The sequence below is a fragment of the Trematomus bernacchii genome, unplaced genomic scaffold (assembly GCF_902827165.1).
Source record: "Trematomus bernacchii unplaced genomic scaffold, fTreBer1.1, whole genome shotgun sequence".
Taxonomy (NCBI): domain Eukaryota; kingdom Metazoa; phylum Chordata; class Actinopteri; order Perciformes; family Nototheniidae; genus Trematomus; species Trematomus bernacchii.
In genome coordinates, this window is record NW_022987705.1 from 12,355,996 (window position 1) to 12,377,626 (window position 21,631).

At 37.8% G+C, this 21,631-nt stretch overlaps 2 protein-coding genes and 1 long non-coding RNA gene across 5 annotated transcripts in view; 1 reads left to right on the plus strand and 2 right to left on the minus strand.

Annotated features, from left to right (window-relative positions):
• Positions 1-3,939, minus strand: part of acsl6 (acyl-CoA synthetase long chain family member 6) — a 35,779-nt gene extending 31,840 nt beyond the window's left edge. The window contains exons 1-2 of one of the 3 annotated variants that reach the window (XM_034140119.1): positions 3,796-3,939; positions 1,488-1,612 (exon numbers count right to left, since the gene is read on the minus strand). In XM_034140119.1, coding sequence (XP_033996010.1) covers positions 1,488-1,533 — 46 coding nt within the window. In that variant the 5' untranslated portion in view covers positions 1,534-1,612; positions 3,796-3,939. The remainder of the gene's footprint in view (positions 1-1,487; positions 1,613-3,795) is intronic. The other 2 variants (XM_034140120.1, XM_034140122.1) reach the window with 2 other exon arrangements.
• An 8,866-nt stretch (positions 3,940-12,805) lies between these two features.
• irf1b (interferon regulatory factor 1b) lies at positions 12,806-16,891 on the plus strand. The gene is made up of 10 exons (XM_034140089.1): positions 12,806-12,967; positions 13,707-13,799; positions 14,385-14,484; positions 14,584-14,751; positions 14,891-14,931; positions 15,103-15,196; positions 15,321-15,437; positions 15,571-15,599; positions 15,788-15,905; positions 16,210-16,891. The coding sequence occupies exons 2-10, from the start codon at positions 13,713-13,715 to the stop codon at positions 16,296-16,298; spliced, it is 843 nt and encodes a 280-aa protein (XP_033995980.1). The 5' UTR covers positions 12,806-12,967; positions 13,707-13,712; the 3' UTR covers positions 16,299-16,891.
• Positions 16,892-18,214: 1,323 nt separating this feature from the next.
• The window catches only part of LOC117490372, a 17,095-nt gene continuing 13,678 nt past the window's right edge, over positions 18,215-21,631 (minus strand). Inside the window, exon 3 of the long non-coding RNA XR_004556673.1 lies at positions 18,215-18,827. This is a non-coding gene — a long non-coding RNA (uncharacterized LOC117490372). The remainder of the gene's footprint in view (positions 18,828-21,631) is intronic.

Genomic DNA, 21,631 nt, shown 5'->3' on the forward strand with positions numbered 1-21,631 from the left:
GACAGGTTGAAGGTGTCATGAATCTACCCAAGAGCCCTTTTAGCCTCACAGAAGTGTTCATTTTTTTTAAAACAAATCCAGGCTTTAATTCTGATTGGCTGCTTGTTAATTAAATAAACAGCATATGTTAATATTCAACCACTCACTACAATTCTAACTGTTATAGGTCGTAATTTAGCAACCATGCAGCTGCTGTTAAAGAACTATACTATTTGGCGGAGGAATACATAATTACACCCAGGTCTATTTACACTTGAAATAGCCTTGTTGTAACCTTCCTCCACAATCCATTAAAAATAATCCTTCGCTGAGCATTTACTCTTTAGTGACACATTGCATAAAAATCAACAACACTAACGCTAGCATGACTCTAATCTGCTCTGTAACACTGACAAACACAGATCGAAAGGGATTATATCTGTTACACAAATCTCCATGGCATATTAAAGACAACTAGAGGTCAACGAGCTTCTGTGAAACGTGTCGATGCCCCCAAACTCGCTGTGCGGACCGGGGTGGGGGTGGTGTCGGTCGGTTGGAGCCGAGCATGCTGAGCTCTCCAGTTTGCCGGTAGGCCGCAAGATTTCAGCACCCCTATCTCCTGGACAGCTCCGTCCAATCAGAGCCGGTAAAATTGCAGCGCGTCATCCTTCCTCATCCTCTTCATCCTCCCTCCCTCCATCACTGACTGAGGCATGGCGGAGGACATCACACACACAAAACGCTGAGTTTCACAACCGGCTTTCAGGCAATCTGACATGTTAGTATCTGATAAAAGCATGGGAGGTGGGGATGTGTTACAGCATCGTTTAGGTTGAAATCCTAGCTACACCAGGAGGTCGTGAGGCTGATCCCTAATTTTTTTATGACGTGTGTCCGGTTTCTACGCACAATGTCACACGACCTTAGCAGCTGGCCGGCCTCAAAATGCACACGTTTGATCCAATTTGGCTTATAATCAGGACAGCCCTGCATTTAATGGTTGGATTTTCAACGTGAAAAAAACATTTCGACGTGGATGTTACATTTCTGAACAGCAGAATGAACCACATGCATTCAACCGCATGGCAGGCAGCCCCCCCCCCCCCTCCCTGTAGGTAAAGCCAACCTGGGAGCATCCCTCCATGTTGAGCCAATAACCATTAAAGACAAATGTAAGCACTGTGGTTGAAGCTAAACACTGATTACACCGAGATATTACACCTTCTTATCTATATAGCTTGGGTTTATACACGTGTAGTCTGAGAAAATGTCACCATCAGCGTCTTTCTGTGCAGCAAATCTGCAGCGAAATGACTGAACAGTCGACGAAGTGTGTTCTGCAAAAAAGGAAAAATACCACAGCCCTGAATGAATGGAAAAAGCCGGCAGTGGATGACACACAATGCGCCTCAGCCCCTGAGAGGCAGGTGCATCGCTTATTATAAACCCCATCACAGCGATGCTACATCGTAAAAATGAATAAAGAAATATATATCTAAACTCACCTAATATAATCCAGAGCGACCCAGAGACCAAAACGAATGCGAGCATCTCTTTCTCATCGAGTCAGCTGTCCCGGTGCAGGAGCGGCTCAAAACTGCAGCATCGACTGCAGCAAGTCGCCGACAATCTGGGAGATTAAGGAGGGGGTGAGGGGGGGGGTGGGGGGAGCGACAATATATCTGAGACGGACCACAGTGGGGGAGCTGGTCAGGAGATGGCGAAGTCCAGCAGGTTTCTAATGTGTTTTGTGGAAGAAAAAAAAAAACCCTGGCCTATTGTAGCATCCTTTTCCTCCTGATGGATTTTCCTCTTTCACCTAGTTGGCTGCTGCGCAATGACAGCCTGCTGGAACATGAGCGCTGTGAGGTCGGACGTGAGATGCGATGGACGCCAAGGTTACAGGGGATGTAACGTCTATTCTGTATAAACACGTACAATACCGAGTTATATGTTTATATTGAGTGTAATTGTACCAGGGAAGTATGTTTGTTCCTTCCGAAAACTCATGCTATTTGGTCATATGAGTAGCCTATATATTTAAAAACAAAACAAAAATAAACGTCAAAAGTGTACATATGATGGTTATTAAATCACATATCTGAGTATTTTCACATGTTTTTATAACGTTGTGCAAATGGTTTCATATGAAAAAAAAAATCGCTGTGTTATTTTGGTCCCATCACATCACACCACCCTGGCTGAGCGTCCCTGCAGCTGAGTAGAGCTTTGACACAGAGTAACTTTGCATCAGGATCACGTGGTACAGTAAGACACTCCCAATGAACTAAAGTAACCTTGAGAACCGCCGACGGAGGGACAGAGGCGGTGAGTGATTGACAGCAGGGATGAGGAATTGAGAATAATTACAAAGCATATAAAAAAAAAATAAAAATAAATAGATATAAATATTTTTTTATCAGATTTTTTTGGGTAATTTGTGCATTCTTAGGGGTTACATTTACATTTATTTTCCATTATCCAGAGGTGATGTGTGAATATTTAAGTGTTGACTGGGTGCTATGACTTTTAATTAAATACAATCTGACTTGGACTTCATTCATTTGAATAAAACCAACATTTGTATTTTAAATATTGAATAACTGTACATTTCAATGTAAGTCACACCAGATCATCAAAGTATCATGTCATGCAGCAACAAACCACTAGACTTGTTTAAAAATATACACCATTTGTTATAGCCAACATATACCTAATCAGTATTTAATTGTAAATGTTGTTTAATCTTATTCCTTTATTTCATTTATTTATTTATTTTTAAACCTTTTATGCTCTTAACCTTTTATTTTTATTTTGTATATTACCATATTTTATTCAATATGCTCCTTTAGATATCTTTTTATTTTATTATTTTCTCCTTATAGCTTTGTGAAGCACCTTGAGATGACGTTGTCTTTAAAGTGTGCTATATAAATCAAATGTATTATTATTATAAATGTATTATTATTCTATTTTACATACGTGTTAAGTTTACTCATTCCTGCATTTTACATTATGTTACTTGCACTATCTTATGTTATAAGATATGTTGCATTGTTGGAGGAGCCAGGAACTTAACATTTTATTTTCCAATAGCAGCAGTTTTTCATATAATAAAGCTTTTGAATCTTTAAATCCAGTGGAGAATACATTTACAAGTATTAAACGAGAAAGTACAATTTAAGGTACTTTTACTTGATTTTACTACTTTTGACTTCTACTGCATTTTACGAGCCGATATTGTACTTTTTACTCCACTACATTTATCTTTAGTTATTAGTTTCTTTACAAATTAAGATGTTTAGCTAAACATGAGATACAAATAATCAAAAATAGACATTGACACTTAACTGGGTTGAAGATATAGCAGCATTACATTTCTTTTAGTTCCATTATCACCAGTAATACACATTAATGCTTCGATGTGCACAGTAATTTATAAAATGGGCCATTGCGCATAACAAACACTCATTTTGGTACTTCAATGACATACTTTTGTATTTTAATTTAAGTAAGATTGTGAATGAAGGACTTTTTTTTTAACAGATTATTTAAAAAAAATCAGTATTGCTGCTTTTATTTAGTTAAAAGATCTAAGTACCTCTTCCACCACTGTTTAAATCTGACCTTACCGCACATGTCCAATTTTGATTGCAACAGCAGCCATAATTATCTACTATTTAAAGACAACAAATCACATGTACTGTATGTGTGTCTTTGCTATTACTTAGCTGAAACAAAACCCATGTACAGGTGTCTCCAGTAATGGCTGACATGCTTACTGTCTTATTGTGCTGTTGTCATGTGACTGACCTTATTAAATGGGTCAGCGTCAGGACTTCTAATCTGTCACTCACAGTAGAGCCTCACGCCACCTTCTTCTTCTTCTTCTTCTTCTTCTTCTTCTTCTTCTTCTTCTTCTTCTTCTTCTTCTTCTTCTTCTTCTTCTTCTTCTTCTTCTTCTTCTTCTTCTTCTTCTTCTTCTTCTTCTTCTTCTTCTTCTTCTTCTTCTTCTTCTTCTTCTTCTTCTTCTTCTTCTTCTTCTTCTTCTTCTTCTTCTTCTTCTTCTTTTTCTTCTTTTTCTTCTTCTCTGATCCCACTGCAGATAAAACACACACACCAAAGAGCAAAGAAGGATCTTTAACCTAAACAAATTAATATAATAGAGGGGAAATAATTCAATTACAAACACATAGTCATTTCTTATCTAAATGTAGTTTGTAGGTCTACATCTTAACAGAGTTACCTGTGAACGGCCAGCAGGAATCCAGGAGAGTGAATGTTGTTCAGCGGAGGGCACTGTTTTTATGTGTTTAATTATTTTGCAATGTGATCAAAGTTCACTCAGAACAAACCCCTGCTTGGCATGTTAAATATAACACCAACATTCAAACACATCATGAGGTTTAGTTTTAAATAAAGGTTAAAATGCATGATAAACAGATGTTCATTTTCCCTTTTCTAACAGGATGGTGATAAATAATATTTTGATAGAATAAATTGTGGTTGAACTATCACTCTATGAATTTTACCATACAAATCTAAGAGTCTAGCCCGGCACCTTTCTGAAAAAAGAGCAAACAGAGCATGAGCAAATACTGATGTCAATACTGAAGCAATTACAAAACAACAGCAAATAAAACGTATGAGAGGGTTAGTAAGGGGTCTCTTAATAAGATTTTGTTTTCAATGTGGACAAGTGTAATCATAAACTCAACCAAGAGGATAAAATATTTTTTAATAAGTGTTACGATTACTAATAAACTTCAAAATCAGTTTAAAGAACTTATGAAGGTAAAATATGATATTGGTATAGACTTGAACTATAGGAAATAACCATCAGCAGCCAAACACTTTTAAACTATGCACTTCAGCATTAACATATTATAAATTGCAAAACAATACTGTATATATTGTAGTAGAATATGCATATCATAACTTTACCTTCTAATGTTTAGAAATCCTATTTTATTTTAACTTTTAATGCACATTTATGTATATATATCTTTATATTGTTTTTTAGAAATATCTTTAGTGCACATTTTACTTAAACACCCTATGCTTATATCTTAATTTTGTAATTTTTCATCTATTTTATTATATATTTTTACGGCACAGTCTTACTTTATCTTTTGATGTTTATATAAACATTTTGTATGATTTTTTATTGAACTTTCTACGTGTTTAATTCTAAAATAGAGCAACTGTCAAAAGGCCCAATTTCCCCTGGGATAAATAAAGTATTCTGAATGGAAATATATACAATGTTGTATACGTGTCTGTCTGTCTCTGATTTCTTTATGACATATGTTTCACAACACTGTAGACAGGAAAAGCAATCAGACCAATCACATTTCTTTGACCCGGTGACCTCTGAACACATTTACTGCCACACACAGGTTTGAATCAGTAACCGTTTTAATGTACCTCACACAACTAACTCATTCCTTGTAGTTTAATTCATGGCTCTGCACAACATTTAATGAGCGGTCTGTGTTTGACAGTAGGGTGTCTAACCTCCTAGACAAACAAAGACAACACAGAGTTGAAGGACAGTAGAAGTCCCCTAATAAATCCTACCTAATTGATCTCATTCTAACTAATGTTCCCTATAAATACTCATCTGTGGGAGTATTTGCGAATGATGTGAGTGACCACTGTGTTGTAGCCACAATTAGGGACACTAAGGTCCAAAAGGTTAAACCTCATATTATCATAAAGAGAGACACAACACATTTTGTGGAGCAGGGTTTTGTTCATGATCTGTTTGGCTTTGATTGGGGAAAAATCAATCTGTGTGCTGATGTAGAAACTGATGTCTTATTTTTATCTTGGTTTTATGGAGATCATTGATAGACATGCACCCCTGCATAATTTTAGAGTAAAGGGACAAGACAATCCTTGGTTTTCTGCTGAACTGTCCAGTCTCCTGCATGAGAGAAACAAGGCCTGGGCAAAGGCTAGGAAGTCAGGCTCAGAGGTAGAATGGCTACGCTTTAGGCAGCTAAGAAATAGCTTCACATCGCAAATCAAAAGTGCTAAGTCTAAGTATTATCTATCAGTTACTACAGAAAACCTAAATAATCCTAGGAAATTTTGGAAAGCCATAAAATCGATATCCACCGGTGAGATCCGTGATGAGCTACCTCCGTGCCTTACCACAGCATCTGGCTCTATATCGGACAGGGCTACTATGCTAAATTGTTTTAATGAGCATTTTGTGTCCTGTGGCTCTCTGTTTGATTCTGTGACTAACTCTGCTTCTGTGAACACCACAGTCGGTGAATCTGAACAATGTGGTTTGGAAAACCCTTTCAGTTTTACTCCTTTTACTGTTAATGTTGTTCATGAAGCTTTAACCAAGTGAGATCCTAAGAAACCGGCTGGCCCGGACAACGTAGAACCTTTCTTTTTAAAGATAGCTGCAGATTTGATTGAACCACCTCTTACTTCTCTTTTTAACCTCTCCCTCAGCACAAATGCAATTCCAAAAGTATGGAAGTCAGCTTATGTCTTGCCTTTGCTAAAGGAGGGGAAGGAACTATTTTAAATAACTATAGGCCAATCTCTAAATTGTCAGTTCTGGCTAAGGTTCTTGAACGCCTAGTGAGTGAACAGGTAAAGGAGTTTTTATGTAAAAATAATATCCTGTCTAAACATCAGTCAGGCTTCAGAAAGCAACATAGCACCATCACTGCGACAATGAAAGTGGTGAATGACATTACGAGTATTTTAGATAATAAGCAGAGTTGTGCAGCTCTATTTATTGACCTTTCCAAAGCGTTTGATACCGTCGATCATCGCATCTTAAAGCAGAGGCTACTCAGTATTGGCATATCCAGCCATGCAGTGGGGTGGTTTGTGAACTACCTCTCTGAAAGGTCACAATGTGTTCACTTTGATGGGCTCACTTCTGAGTGGTTAAACATTACTAATGGTGTTCCTCAAGGTTCTGTTTTAGGTCCACTTTTATTCTCCATCTATATCAACAGTTTAGGTGAAAATGTGGATGAAGCTACTTTACATTTTTATGCGGATGATACCGTGATGTACTGTGCAGGTCCCTCGATTAAGGAGGCTGGTGTTAAATTACAGGCTGTTTTTAACATTATTCAGACTCAGCTCTCTGAGCTAAAGCTTCTTTTAAATGTTGAGAAAACTAAGGTAATGCTCTTTTCAAAAGCCAAAAAGACTCCAGAGACTGCTTTGGATATTGTAATTGCGCAAGGAATAATACTTGAAGTGGTTGCCTGTTACAAATACCTTGGTATCTGGCTTGATGATTGTCTCACTTTTAAACTTCAGGTCAATAACCTGCTTAAAAAGCTGAGGGTTAGGCTAGGTTTATTTTTCAGAAACAAGTCCTGTTTCTCATTTGAAGCCAGGAAAAGTCACTGTGACCTTTTTACCTGTGCTGGACTATGGTGATCTGATCTATATGAATGCACCTGCCCATTGCCTGAACAAGTTAGATGCCGCCTATCACAGTGCACTGAGATTTGTCACAAATTGTAAAGCACTTACACATCACTGTACACTGTATACCAAGGCAGGTTTGCCATCACTTACTGTACGGAGGCTCAGTCATTGGTACACGTTTATTTATAAAGCTATGTTGGGTAAACTCCCGTATTACATCTGCTCTCTGATAACACAGAAAGTTGCAAGCAGCTATTGTCTGAGATCGCATGATGTAGTATTGTTAGATGTGCCAAGAGCAAGGACTGTCTTAGCTAAGACAGCTTTTATGTGCGCAGCGCCACTTGCTTGGAACAGTCTACAGCTAAAATTGAAACTGAGCAATTGTATTCCTCTGAATGTTTTTAAAGCAAGTCTAAATGAAATGCTCATTGAAACTATGGGTATTTGTAAATGTTGATGCAGGTCTCCCTTGAAAAAGAGATCTATGATCTCAAGGGACAATCTGGATAAATAAAGGTTTGAAATGAAATGAAATGAGAAGTGAGTGAGTGCAGTGAGAGTTGCCAAATAAATGTTGTTGTACTTTGTATGATGACAATAAAGATATATTCTATTCTATTCTATAGAAGGGGGCGAAGGCAGAGATAATATCAAACTGAGATAAAACAGGCAGATAAAAAAAAGTTCCCATTGTTTTGTCTTCCTTCCTTCAATGGTTCCTACACCACTTTTCCTGCCTATCTGTTATAGTGTCCCTCATTTAACTTAATTTCCCCCTGGTTTTATTCTCACATAAATCACCCTGAGGATAGTACACATGTCCACATAACCAAAAAAAGAAAAAATACAACGAATGCAAAAAACAACAATTAAACGTGCATGTGAAGAAATACAAGACAAAACAAATATAAGGCATACAAGTAATATACAATGTACAATCACCAACTACTACACAAACTACTTCCATACTTCAATGTCCATAGTTCTTCCAATGATCACACCCAAACATTTCGACTGATGGAAACAAAGAAAAAGTGAACTGTTAAAGTGACAAGACAGTAATGTGCTTGAGTACAATTTTTGTTTAACTCTTATTGTTTTATGCTTATTCATACAGAAAAACCCCACAATATGTTATACAGCTTATTGATGAAGATTAGGCCTGTGGTTCCTCACCGTTTTAGCATGTGACCTCTTACTAAAAAGCCTAAAAGACTCCATGTCAAATCCCAGATATCTGCTGGTTGTTAACAGTTTCACTTAGACATATATTCATCCATTCTTTAGACTTAAGAAAAGTCTGACCAAAAGCATTAATCTCTATATAAACTGTTACAGGATGGTGGACAGTGTCTCTGTGTTGTGGCTCTAACAAGCAGTACTCCTACTGGACTAATGAGGGCGCTAAACTTAAACACCACTCTGGAAAACCCTGCATCAGCAGAGAGAGATGATGTCATTTGAGTGATTGGCCTGAGGGATATTTGTATAATTTATGGAAACTTCACATGTTAAAACCTGTCTGTAAATCTTAAGCAAATTATGACAAACTTGTTGTTATGATGTATTTTTTCCACTCCTTTGTTTACCTCTCCTTCGCCTCTTTTTTTTCTTTACTAAAAAGCTGTGTCATGACCTCAGGTGGGTCACCGCTGGTTCTTTGGAAGTTATTCATATAGAGAATATTTTTAAGTGAGAATACAATAAGATTTCAAGGTTCCATTCGTGGACCGTTACTGTTTTCACTGTACATTAATGACTTGCCTAATGTATGTCCTGAGTTGAATGTGCAAATGTATGCCGATGATGCGGTCATCTTTGTACACGGGAAAAATACTGAAATAATCACATCCTGTCTCTCAAATGCTTTGGACAAGGTTCAACACTGGCTGAACAACATTTGCTGCAGTTAAATGTAAAAAAAACAGTATGCATGATGTTCAGTAAACGACCAGTCAAAATCGAAGGATCCAATGTGTTTTTAAACGGAGCAGAAATAGAACTAGTCTCCCAGTTCAAGTATCTTGGAGTCATATTGGACTCGAACTTGGCTTTTAAGAAACATATTAAGAAAGTATCCAATACCGTTAAATTCAACTTGCAACATTTTAAACAAATCAGACCTTTCTTAACTGTCAATGCTGCAAAGTCATACCTCCACTGTATGATTCTATCCCACATTGAATACTGTTTGACAAACTGGTTGTTTGCTTGTGCCACAAACCTGAAACCCAAGAGAGCTATCAAGCTGTTTGACAGAAAGCCATATTCATACCACCACTGTACCATCCTTGAAAAACACAATTTCTTGAGTTTTGACAATTTTAAGTCTTTTAAAAATATGTGTTTTTTTTATAAATGTTTACATGGACTGGCCCCCCCTCCCTTAGGGGAATTCATCCACAAAAAACTGCCATGTGGTAAATGCTTGTATATGCTGCTCATGCTCTTTCTGCATATCATGTATTTATTTTTGCTATGTAGCAAATGTATATTTATATGTATATAAATATCATGTTCTTAAATGTTGTATGTGAGGGACTACGGATGGAAATTAGCTCAAAGCTAAAATCCGGCATATTTACATTTGAAGCATTATTTGTTTAAAGTGTTCATCAATGTGCACTGTCCCTGTTCAAATAAACGATTAAATGAAAATGAAAATAAGAAAAAGCCTCCACCGAGGTAAGAGAAAGCTAAACGTTCAACCAATTAAATGTAAACAAAAACAGAAAACAATCTGTGAGGGTAGAATTAAAAAAAAAACGTACAAACAAGCCAGAAAAAAATTAAATCCAAACAGAACATTTTACAAAAATGTGTCATGATTAAAAAATAAATCCCAAAGAAAAACTATCAAATTCTCACAAAATTCAGATCAAATTGAATAAAATACGTTATCTGAAAGAAATGTGATATACCCTGCTGTTTGAGCCCTCTAACTCCTCCATCTACATGAGGTCAGGGTGTAATTGGTGGCCAACTAACTAAGGCTTTGACATGAGCCGGTGTCAGAGAGCTGTTAAGGCAGATGGTGTGCAGGAAGATTGGATGCTCAAGCTGCTCGTCTCATCCCAAAGCCTCAAATTACTGTTTTATCTTTGCAGGTGGCCTAAATAATAATAATCACTATCACTGTGTGCATGGGGGGCAATACATATCCAGTAATATCTCACCAGGGGTAAAAAAAACAACCTAAATGCAGTTTAGCAAGGATAATACTTAGAAACAGTCACTGGTATAAAGCTAATATTAACCCTAAGATAAGTGTGTAAATAAAGTAGGTGAAAAGTGACGGTAATTTACGGAAATGGTAGGTAAGCTGATTTGATGATGATCTGATTTGTTTACAGATGTAAATCTTGCTGCTGAAAGGATAGTTTTTAATGTAGGTTGTTTGACATTGTTAAATTCATTTACAAATAAATGAATAAAACTATGTGTTTTAAAACAATTAGATAACCCTAGATACCTAACCCTACCACAGAGATGTCTATGTTTTGTCTGGGTTTTTTTCTATTGGCCCCAAAGTAAAGAGATGCATCAAAACATGAAACAGAGAAGTCAGAAAATAAATGAACACTACATGTGTATATCTGATGAATCCCTAAGATGCATGTTCCCCACATAACCACCAATAGAGGCTGACAGCAAAGAGTAGGTGCCTTTTTAAAATAACTGAAAAAACAAAACATTGCAACATGAGAGTAAACCCAACAAAGTTACAGAAGTTTTGCCACTGAAGTGACTTCACATACGTCACATGCTTCCTTTAAAACTGCTGTCATTCCTCTACAGGGATTTGACAACAATAATTGGGATGATTTCCCCCTACAAATCCAGATTTCTGTCTTCACTGGGAAAACCCACAGGCTGCCTGTCGGTGTAAACTCCGCAGAAAAACTCCCTGCCTTTCCCTTTCCAGACGCGCATGCTCGAGCCTGAAAAAAAGAGACGCGCATCAGCCGGTGCGTTAGCGCGCGAACACACACGAGGGAAGCCCCTAAATGGACAGCACCGGGAGCTGCCAAAACACCGGTGTGGGGTTTCCCATTTTCCCATGGAAAAGCGATCCATGTGTGCACTGTCAATGTTACATAACGAAAGTCCCGGTATCAATCAAGTGAGAGAACCATGACCGAAGTTCAAAATAGTATACCAACATATTTGAATATAGATCACGTGCTGTTATGTCCATGCACTCTATTGCAGATTTGTGCACCCATGGATCTAAATACAAACATTTCATGAGCTCTAGGTGAAATATTGTCATGTATATAAAGCCTATTATGTGTGTAAAAAGCCATGGCAGGCACCTGTCTGGCTGAGCAGTGAGCACACACAGCTGCTGCTTCCGTGTAGCTCCTCTCAACGCTGCGTCATCACCACAGCCTGCTGCATGTCCCACATTCAGGCCTGTACTGTACTGCCCCTGTGGAGAAAGAAATTACTACATCATTTCTTATAAATGCTCTATTTCTCAGCCTGGTGGCTGTTTATACTAAAGGGCTGGTCCCAGGCTTGTTTATCACATGATATGGGCTTTGTTATCAAGGTCAATGAGTTCCCGTGTGTGTTGTTTGCAGGTTGTTTAATACGTTTATGATGCATAGTTGTATTTGATTGAGATAGCCTGCATTTTGCAAAATATGTCAAACTGCAGATTGATTTAACATTTTGTTCACGAGCCCTATACTATATTTAAAAATACATATTATTATTATTAATATTATTATTACATTATTGTTATAATTTTCACTCATTATATGCTTATATACTGTATATGACACATTAATATACACTTTCTTTGATATATGTAAATAGCAAAAACAATGTGTAAAAACACCTGCAAATATTAATAATAATTGCAAAGTCTGCAGAAATGCCCCATTCTAAATTATTATTAAAAATAATTATAATAATAACATGGGGGTGACACACAGGTTAAGAGGCTCATTCATGTTATAGGGTCGGTCCCGTCTACGTGCTGTAAAACACCGTAATCATCCCCATGTTGTTATAAACTTCCTTCTTGCTTTCAACGGCGTGATTTCTCGGAAACAGGTATATGGCTGAACGCTGCTGGCATCTGCGCATGCGCCTGCACACTGTAGAAAATATCAAACTGGAGGAAAAAACTGGATTGTTATGTTTTTATTACAAGTGGAGAATTTTCTGCCAATATGCAAAGATTAGATAAATTGTTTACAGTGAAATTCATTCCCGTTGAAATATATTTCCGGATTAGAAACTAATACGAGTTGCCTGCACTGATAAGCGTGTTCTTATCAAACATGCACACTCCACTTTTTTTTTTTTTAAAGTTCTCGTGATCGACATGTTTTACAGCAGCCGGGGAAAACCCATGCTGTCGTCCTCTCCCTATAAAAGTAAGAGGCAGCTCTTTGAGGAGACATAACGCACTTCTGATCAAGACAGATCTCCAAGTTGACAACTCAAAGAAGAGGGGAAGCTTCATATTACTTTGGAAGAAAAACTTAAACCAATCGAACTACTTTTCTGCATTTTTCCTCTTACGGATCATCATAGAACAACCAAATCTGTAAGTGATTTGATATCAATGTATAACTTGTGCTTGCTTGGCATGTCTTAGATTGAAACATTGTTATTACCAGGAGCTGCTTTTGATGATAAATATTGGAAATCTTGAATACATTAACTAAAAGATAACTTTGCTAGTAGCTTCAAACACCTCAACGAATTTAGTGATGTTTGTATTTATTCGCATAGTATTTTTTGCGTTATTCTTGCACGTGGTGTGCACGAATTACGCAAAAGGACTGTTATTGATTCGCAGGATTTTTTTAATTGGTAGTTTTTTTTTACCTTGTTGTCTGCTATCTATCGCATACATTCAGCATTGCACGAGGAGGTGTGTCTGCCCGCGCGCGGGGATCTTTGGACACGCGCCTTTCCAGTGCCACCTGTGTGGATACAATTGACTTGCACGACTTTTTTTTCAAACTTTTGGACTTCTAAATTAGTCCACGTGGAATTTAAGACATTATTAATTTTAAAAGCACTACATGTGAAATCAGGACATGTTTTTGTTTTGGTCTGTTGTGACCTTCATAAGTAGCCTGGCTCCGACACGCCCCCCCCCCCAGCCTGTCTGCCCCGGCCGTGAACCTCCCGCAGCCTCACGCGCGGCCAGCAGGCAGCAGTAAATCTAAAAGTTCAGGCAGATGTTGAAGTCGATTTCCTCTCACTGCTGTTGTATATCACACACTGCATTTCTTGTTTATCTAAAGACTCCTTTCCTCTGTTGATGCATATTTTAGGCAAACATGCCGGTAAAAAGGGAGAGGATGAGGCAATGGCTGGAGAACCAGATCGAGTCATGTACCGTCTCGGGTCTCAACTGGGTGGACAAGGTGAGAAGAGAATTTTCTTCTGAAACAAATGGGATTGGTTCATGTCAATGTCATTTACTGAAAGCGTATTCAGCATATTGAGAGGAGTAGAAACAGACATTCTGAATGCAACAGGGAAGTGATGTGTCTGCATGAGTTTTTTTTTAATGTTGTTCCGAAGCTCACCACACAATATTTGCATGCTACTCTTACAGTAGGTTGTTTGATACACCAGCTGGGTTGCGTTTTGGTGGTGTGCACAAAAACAAAAAAACCGTATGGCTGACAGTTTATTAAAAACATTTGGCAACTATGGTAACCGTTTAAACAGACTATCCAAACAAAAGACACTGAGAGATAGTTGTAACCCAAGTTTGTCTCTTTCTCACAGATTTTCAAGTATATTCTTTGTTGAACTAAAGAAAAATAACACGTTTTTTGGTGTGCTGTGCAAAATATATGTTATGGCTATGCAATAGATAATTGTTAACAGTAACCTAAGTTAGATTCTCACTTAGATTGACAGCTACTTACATATTTGAAATGTTGTGTTGTGTAGTTTTTTTCTATGAATCTTTGTTCCAACCTTTTGTATTTCTTTTTTAGGATTCGAAAATGTTCTCAATTCCCTGGAAACATGCGGCCCGACACGGCTGGGAGATGGATAAGGACGCATGCCTGTTCAAAAAATGGGCACTCCACACAGGTGAGCAAGTGTGACACCCTAACTCTGCACAGAATAACGCAAACACTCTTCTTTTGTTTGGATGAACAATCATGATACTAAACAAAATGCATTCTGCAGGAAAATACATTGAAGGTCAGGCCTGTGACCCCAAGACATGGAAAGCCAACTTCCGCTGTGCAATGAACTCACTGCCTGACATCGAGGAGGTGAAAGACAAGAGCATCAACAAAGGCCACCAAGCTGTGCGTGTCTTCAGGATGCTGCCTGTGTGCCCCAAATCTAGAGGTGAGAAAACTGACAGGAAGCCAGCAAGCATTTTTATATATAATTTCGCAGTGAAGCGACTGCCGCATGCTGATTTGTTTTTTTACTTTACACATTGAGCTGTTTAAGTAATGAAAATGTCTTTCTTTCATCTACACAGATAAACGAAGCAAGACAAGGCAAACAAAGTCCAGAACGAAGGTAAATACTCCTGATATCTTGTCATTCGTAATAATTGTTGCATAGTAAAAGGTATTTTCACATTAAATATATATTAAAAAAAGAATCAGAGCTAGAAATAAAGCTGCAGATGTATTTTTTATCTTATGGGGAAATTATAAATCTCACAAAATGTAATTTCTATTTCAACAGAACGCGATCAAGATGGAGGAAGACTCAATCTGGAGAGAGCCTTTGTCCACTCAGGAGAACAAAGTGGACAGCACAGTGAAAAATGAGCAGACAGGTGAGGAAGAAACGGATAGTTGAGGAAGAAACTTGTTGAACAAGTATATAGAAGAACACCAATTGTTCCTACTATTATCTGGAAAATAACGTGTACTTAATGCTATTTTTTGCCATTTTTGCAGATTTTTCATTCCTAAATCCATCTGACGTTCCTGATTGGTCTGTGTCATTGGAAATCGACTCCAGCTTTCCAAACTCCTTCTGCCACAGATTTGAAGTTTCACCTGAGCACAGCTCCGGTAAGAAAACAACACCAAACGCACTCTTGCTAATAAATGGTTTATGTAATAATGAAAGGTAGTGGAATGCTATCACAGCGCTGTACTCATCCTTCCCTTTTTTTCTCCTTCTCTCCTTGCTGTGATCTTCCAGATTACGACGATACAGAAGATATCATCAATGTAAGCATGGCACCCACTCTTGCAAGCATGCATTTTTCATTGACAGGAATACCCATGTTTGTCTTAATGTGCCTGTTTGGCTTGTGTAATAATTCCCACAACAATAAGATAAGACTGTTATGATTGGGAAAAGTCCAATTGCTCAAAATAGTAAAGCCATACTCAGTCCAGTGTTGCTCTTTTTATAGATTTGCCAAAAACTGGAGCAAGAAACAAGCTGGCCGACATTCCCTTCAGACAGCATTGGGTTCCTGAGCGATGAAGCATACACCAGTCCAGGAAGCCAGTGGAGTGAATCCTCCTCGGGTAAATGTTACTAGTTGATGGGTTGGATGCGGGTTAGGGTTAGGAGTTAGGGTCTCAGCGATATCGCACATAGCCAAGAGACAGATTAACAAAAGAGTGTTCAAAACGAATGCAAAACCGTCTAAAATATTCTGACTTTAGGTCTATTTTAAGGGTAAAAAACACTACATTTCACACAATGTAACTCAGTAGCCTTTCTGCCTGATGTCTTTAAAGATTCCAGGTCATTCACCATGAAATGATAGGGATTTTATAATATGATGTATATTGTTCTAACCTATGATTTCCTTTGGTTGTTTTACAGCCGACGAGATAGACGAAATCCCAAGCTACACCACATTGGGCTCAAACTACACAAATCGCACAGACAACCTCTGGTCCCCATTCCTGTAAACGCATTGAGATCTTCAGGATGGGATAGTGCTTTGACACTTTGGACTTTTAAAAAGCTTATCCTATCCACCCCCCCCTTCTCAGTGAATCACCCATCACCACCATCATGATCCCTCCATCCAAATCAGAGATCTTTCTCCACCTCCATCAACCTTTTTGTACAGTTATTCAAGTGTTGTGTTGGAGGAAGTCGCATGCTGTTCATTTATAATGTTGTTGGCTGGTTCAAGGCATTTTGGCGCTCAGTTTTTTGTCAGGAGTTCGTATTTGTGGACATGCGCAGGATCATACTCAGCTATGAATACACACAAGGGTAGCCAATGCTTACCTCTATAATGTAGTGGGATCAATATTTGACTTTGTAAAGTCTCAAATTCTAATAACTACATAACATCCATTTTCCGTTATGTGCACCTGTACATTTTAGTTTAAGGGATTAGAAATCATTTTAACAAACTTCTGGTGAAAGCTCTACTTTAATATATTACAGCCTTAAGTTCAGGAAGAAAAGTTGTACAAAGTTTCTGTAAATAGTTATTTTTGTTTGTGTGCTTTTTTCAGAAAATAAAAAATCTAAATGTGAATAAATGTGACTCTTTACTCTTTGTGTGTTTGTGTGCAGACAGTGAGATAAATGATTCTGACTAGATGTTAAAGTCAAAACATTTCCTCCCATTGCAATTTAGGTCTCTTGGTCTTAATGAGTATAATAAACTGTATATGACATCCTAAATTAAATCCTAAAACAGTTTTAAAAAGCTCAGATATCTCTTTTCAATACTCCGTTTGTAACAAGTTAAACTGGATTTTATATTGTTTGCTAACCTAAAACAAACCAATACAATCTATTTTATGTGCAGTTCAATTAAGAACAAGAGTTTTTGTGTATCTCACGAGGTATTTTCACATAAGGAATAGGAACGAGTTACATCAAATGTTTTTCTTTCCCATGGGGTTCCCCTATAATTCTACAGATTTTTGAGGAAATAATGTAGTTGTGCAACACTTTCGCTATGCAAGTGGACATTACTCAGCATTAAAAATACCACAAATAGCACTAACAACAGAGAAGGGTGTGAGGATGCTGCAGGTCTCCCTTGAAAAAGAGATCTATGATCTCAATGGAACCAATCTGGTTAAATAAAGGTTTGAAATTAAAGGAGTTAAGCCCAGGTTTTGATAAATATGTCTGCATGTTTGCAGCAGCTGCCAATTGGCCTTCATAACAAAGCTAGCAGGAGAGATGACATTCTTTTCATTCATCACATCAATCTTTTCAGGTTTGTCTAGGTGTTGCTTATTACTGTAAACTGCGTGAGGAGACTTGAAAAAAACACTTCAAAGATAAAAATGTGATCATAACAAGTGCTAGCTGATAATGCTCTCCAAACAAAGAAAGTCTGGATTACGGGTTGTTTTTGAAGGAAAACTACATAACATCCTTTACATTTTCAGATTGAAAGTAGAAATTGGCACGGGTTGTAGCCACAGTTGTAGACAGGGTTGCAGCCAGAATTGAAGAATTACTGAGGTTTTGAGACCAAGCCCCTTCAATTCACTCTGAATCTTTGAATATGTAAATGTTTTGACATTTTAAAACGCCTTCAAGCATTTTCCGGCACATTGTGCATAATGTAAATGTAATCTCTAGACGTTTGAAGGTTGCTTCAATATTTCGTAGACTGAATCTCATCCAGGTTGTTGTGGTTAAACAACTTTATAAATGACCTGTAGCCGGATCTGCGTTTACAAGGACAGTTAGCAGCCCAACCTGTTTTACACACACAATTAGAAATGATTTGCGGAGGTAAAGGGAGGTGGGCTTTTTACTAAAATATACATTATTTATCTACATTTTAATTTAAAAATGTGTTTTATTCATCACTCACAGACACGGGAAAAAGTAAAAAGCAGTATCACTTCAGAAATGTATAGTTTATTATCAAATATTTATAATAGCAGCACACAGTACACTTCATTAAATGATAGAGCCTTTGTGATCAAACCATACAGTAACTCCAACACAAAGCATCCTCTTGATTGAAAGTGTTTTTTGAAAAACACATATTTACTGTTAAACTGCGTTGACTCAGTGGCTAACTTTCTGGCTAAATAAAAAGAAAATAATATACTAATCCCATAGAGGTCAGGTTGTTTGTCCTATCACTATTAAGTCCAATCAAAATATCAGGTCAAGTGAACATCGATGGATGAAAAAAAAAGCTGAATTATTTCTTCATTAACCCTTTTTGTAGTTATTTATCTCTGAAAATAAAGATATGTTGACGAGCTTGTGTCCTGAGGTTGGTTAACTGTAGACCGGAAACACTTGAAATAGTGGATGTGAAACTCTTTAAACACTGACCTAAGAACACATTTCTTTACTGGATGCCCATCATTTGTTGCGGAAAATATATTATCACAATTCCCACGAACTGTCTCCATTTAAGTTTCAAGCAGTTCCTTCACCGACGGCCATCATATTTTCTTCTTCCTTCTTCCTTCTTCTGCTTCAGACGAAGAGGTTTTCTGTCAGAAAGCAGAACAAAGTGATCATTATTACATTTCTGCCTTATTGCAAATATTCCTATTTGTGGAACACATCTTTTATCTTTTCATTGTACTTGACAGGTGTTCCAGGGAACTCACCAAGTGTCAGAAAACACAACCCTCTCTATTTTCCTCCATACCCAAATCTCTAAAAACGGGGCTGCAATGGATCTGATACAGACTGATCCAGATTTGAACATTTCTCTGATGTCAGGACGGAGGAGCTGACCTATCAGGGGAATGAGAGGTTGCCGTGGCATGGTAACAGCATGGTAACACGACGCTCGTAACTCGGCCCCCTCCTTTGCAGGGGGGCGTGGTCAGCTGCAGCGCATGCAAAGACAGGGTGGAGGAGAGCAAAATAGAGCGAAATGAGGCATGGCTAAAATGCATGATCTGTTTGGTATTTTGAAAAAGAAAACGTATAAATATACCTTATATAGGTATGGCCCTACAATATATTATTCAAATATAGCATGATAGGTCCACTCTAAGGGCAGTCATGGCAGGCCTCCAGGCAGCCCTATGAGACCGCTGATTGGCTGCGTGCAGGCCATATCGCCCTGTAAAGCTTGACTGCAAATCTGTAGAAGACTGCCAACGTTTCCCAAGTGCTGACAGGATGAGGAAACAGTCTTATTGGGGTGCCTTCTTCTTGGGACGCCCACTTATCGCCCTGTCTCTGACATCCCCCATTATATGGCACTTGGCCTTCAGTTGGCAGATGGTAGGGCTCTCTCCAGATAATGCCGCAACTTGGTTCCACGGAACACCAGCTTCAAGTTGCCCTATCGCACGAGCCTAACCCTAACCCTATCCAGATCAGTCAAACGTGGCATGCCAATTCTTGGAGCAGACACCAACTGACCACTGTAGCAGGGCCCATACCAGGAGCTCAAAACAAGAGTCAATAACAACAGCAACAAAAAGCTGTTTGGCAATGGCACAGGAGATTTGGCAAATCTTTCATGGGCGCAACCAACATACTCAGCTCTGCTGCTCCTCCCAGAAATGGATTGTTCCTCACAATTGTGGCATATTTTAAAAGAGGAATAAACAGGCTTTCCCACGGTTTAAGATGTATTGCCAAGAAGCATTGTTACAACAAAGAAATAATCTACCAAACACACATTTCCTTACTTTTTATGCTATGTTTATGTTTTGTATGTCGCTTTCGTAAAACTAATTGGACCTAATAAACAACGTGGTACTGAATCACCAAGTGGGAACGTTTTTTCATCTTCAAGTTTTTCCAGATACTTTATCTCCTATCTAGTACCTTTTGATTTGCTCAACTGGAAGACATGTCTGTGATGTTGGTTGTAGTTACTGCTGAGGAATAAAAGGTACAAATATGCTGCAGCAGCACATAGTTTGTTCATGCAAACCCAGGTCAGGAAGAAGGAAGTAGAAAATGCCTCCTGGGAAGTTTCTAAACTGCCACCGGCTTGAATAGTTTTGATCAAGAAGTATGTGACAGTGTGTGAGGCTGAATGCAGTAAATTACAGAGGTGGTGAGTGATGGATGTGTTGGAGTTGTGCCACTCGGCACCTGTAAATACCTGTTCACTGAGTCAGACGTCTATCAACTTAAAATATACTTGGGTGGGGTTTTATTTGTTTGTTTGTTTTGCAAGTATAAGTGGGGTTGCAATATTATTTGCATAAGCAGTTTTCATCAACTTTGCTGTTCTTTAATTCATGTATTCATCATGTTTTTCACATCTATACTTTATGTTTTGGAGGAAGCGACATTTTGAATCACGGTGACATTTTGAGTGTAGTGTATTCATACCCCTACTCATTCAGTAAAATCTGAACTCAAATATGTATATATTAATTCAGATGATCAACGTTTTATCTTGTTGTGATATCTCGTTTTAACAGTGACTTATATAATGTTATTTTTAATTGTATTATCCTCGTGTGAATCTGTACTGTCCTGTTTTTCACTCTCACACTGTTGCTGCTTTACTGCTGAATTTTCCCACGGGGAGAAATAAAGGTCCATCTTATCTTATCTTAACAATGAAATGATACGAAAGAATAATATATATACTTTTCCCATCACCTACACTCATCCGTTTTTGTAAATTACATTTAAGCTTGGACAAATCATATTGTCCCACTTTGACATCTGTATCGGCATAATCTATCTCTATCAATTCAGCTAAATATTAAAACACAAGGCTTTTTTAAGGCTGAGATGTTTGGTGGTTCGGTGGACATTTCTGGCATCACCGCTATCATTTTTTAAGTTCGAATAAAAGTTTTGACATTGTGTGCATATTTCAGCTGCTTGAAATGTATCCATGTATTCATGATCCTGCATGTGGACATACAGTTTTCATTTTATTAGGTATTATCATATGGGAGATGCATTTCTTTATTGTGTAATTGATCAAAATTACTGGTTTTATTAATCAACAATGTTTTGCTAGACCAACTATCAAGCATTGACATTTCTTACACAGGTGGGAACTAGATTTATTTTTAGCAAACATTCCTCAAAACAAATATTTGGAATATTTTCAATCATGGAGCAACACACATGTATTGCAGTAGAGAGTATTAAATACTGCAGGGCAATGTTTGGGTTTGACTTAAAATAAGTGTGTGTTTTCTTGGTAATGAAGAAACGTTTCAACCACTGCAACATCGTGGGGCACTGATGCATTTTATATGATCAGTTCTTGTTAAGATGTCATGAGAAAAATGTAGAATAAAGAGAGCCTTATCCTTTCAATCTATCTATCAGTCAAAACACTATAAAGTACCCTGAT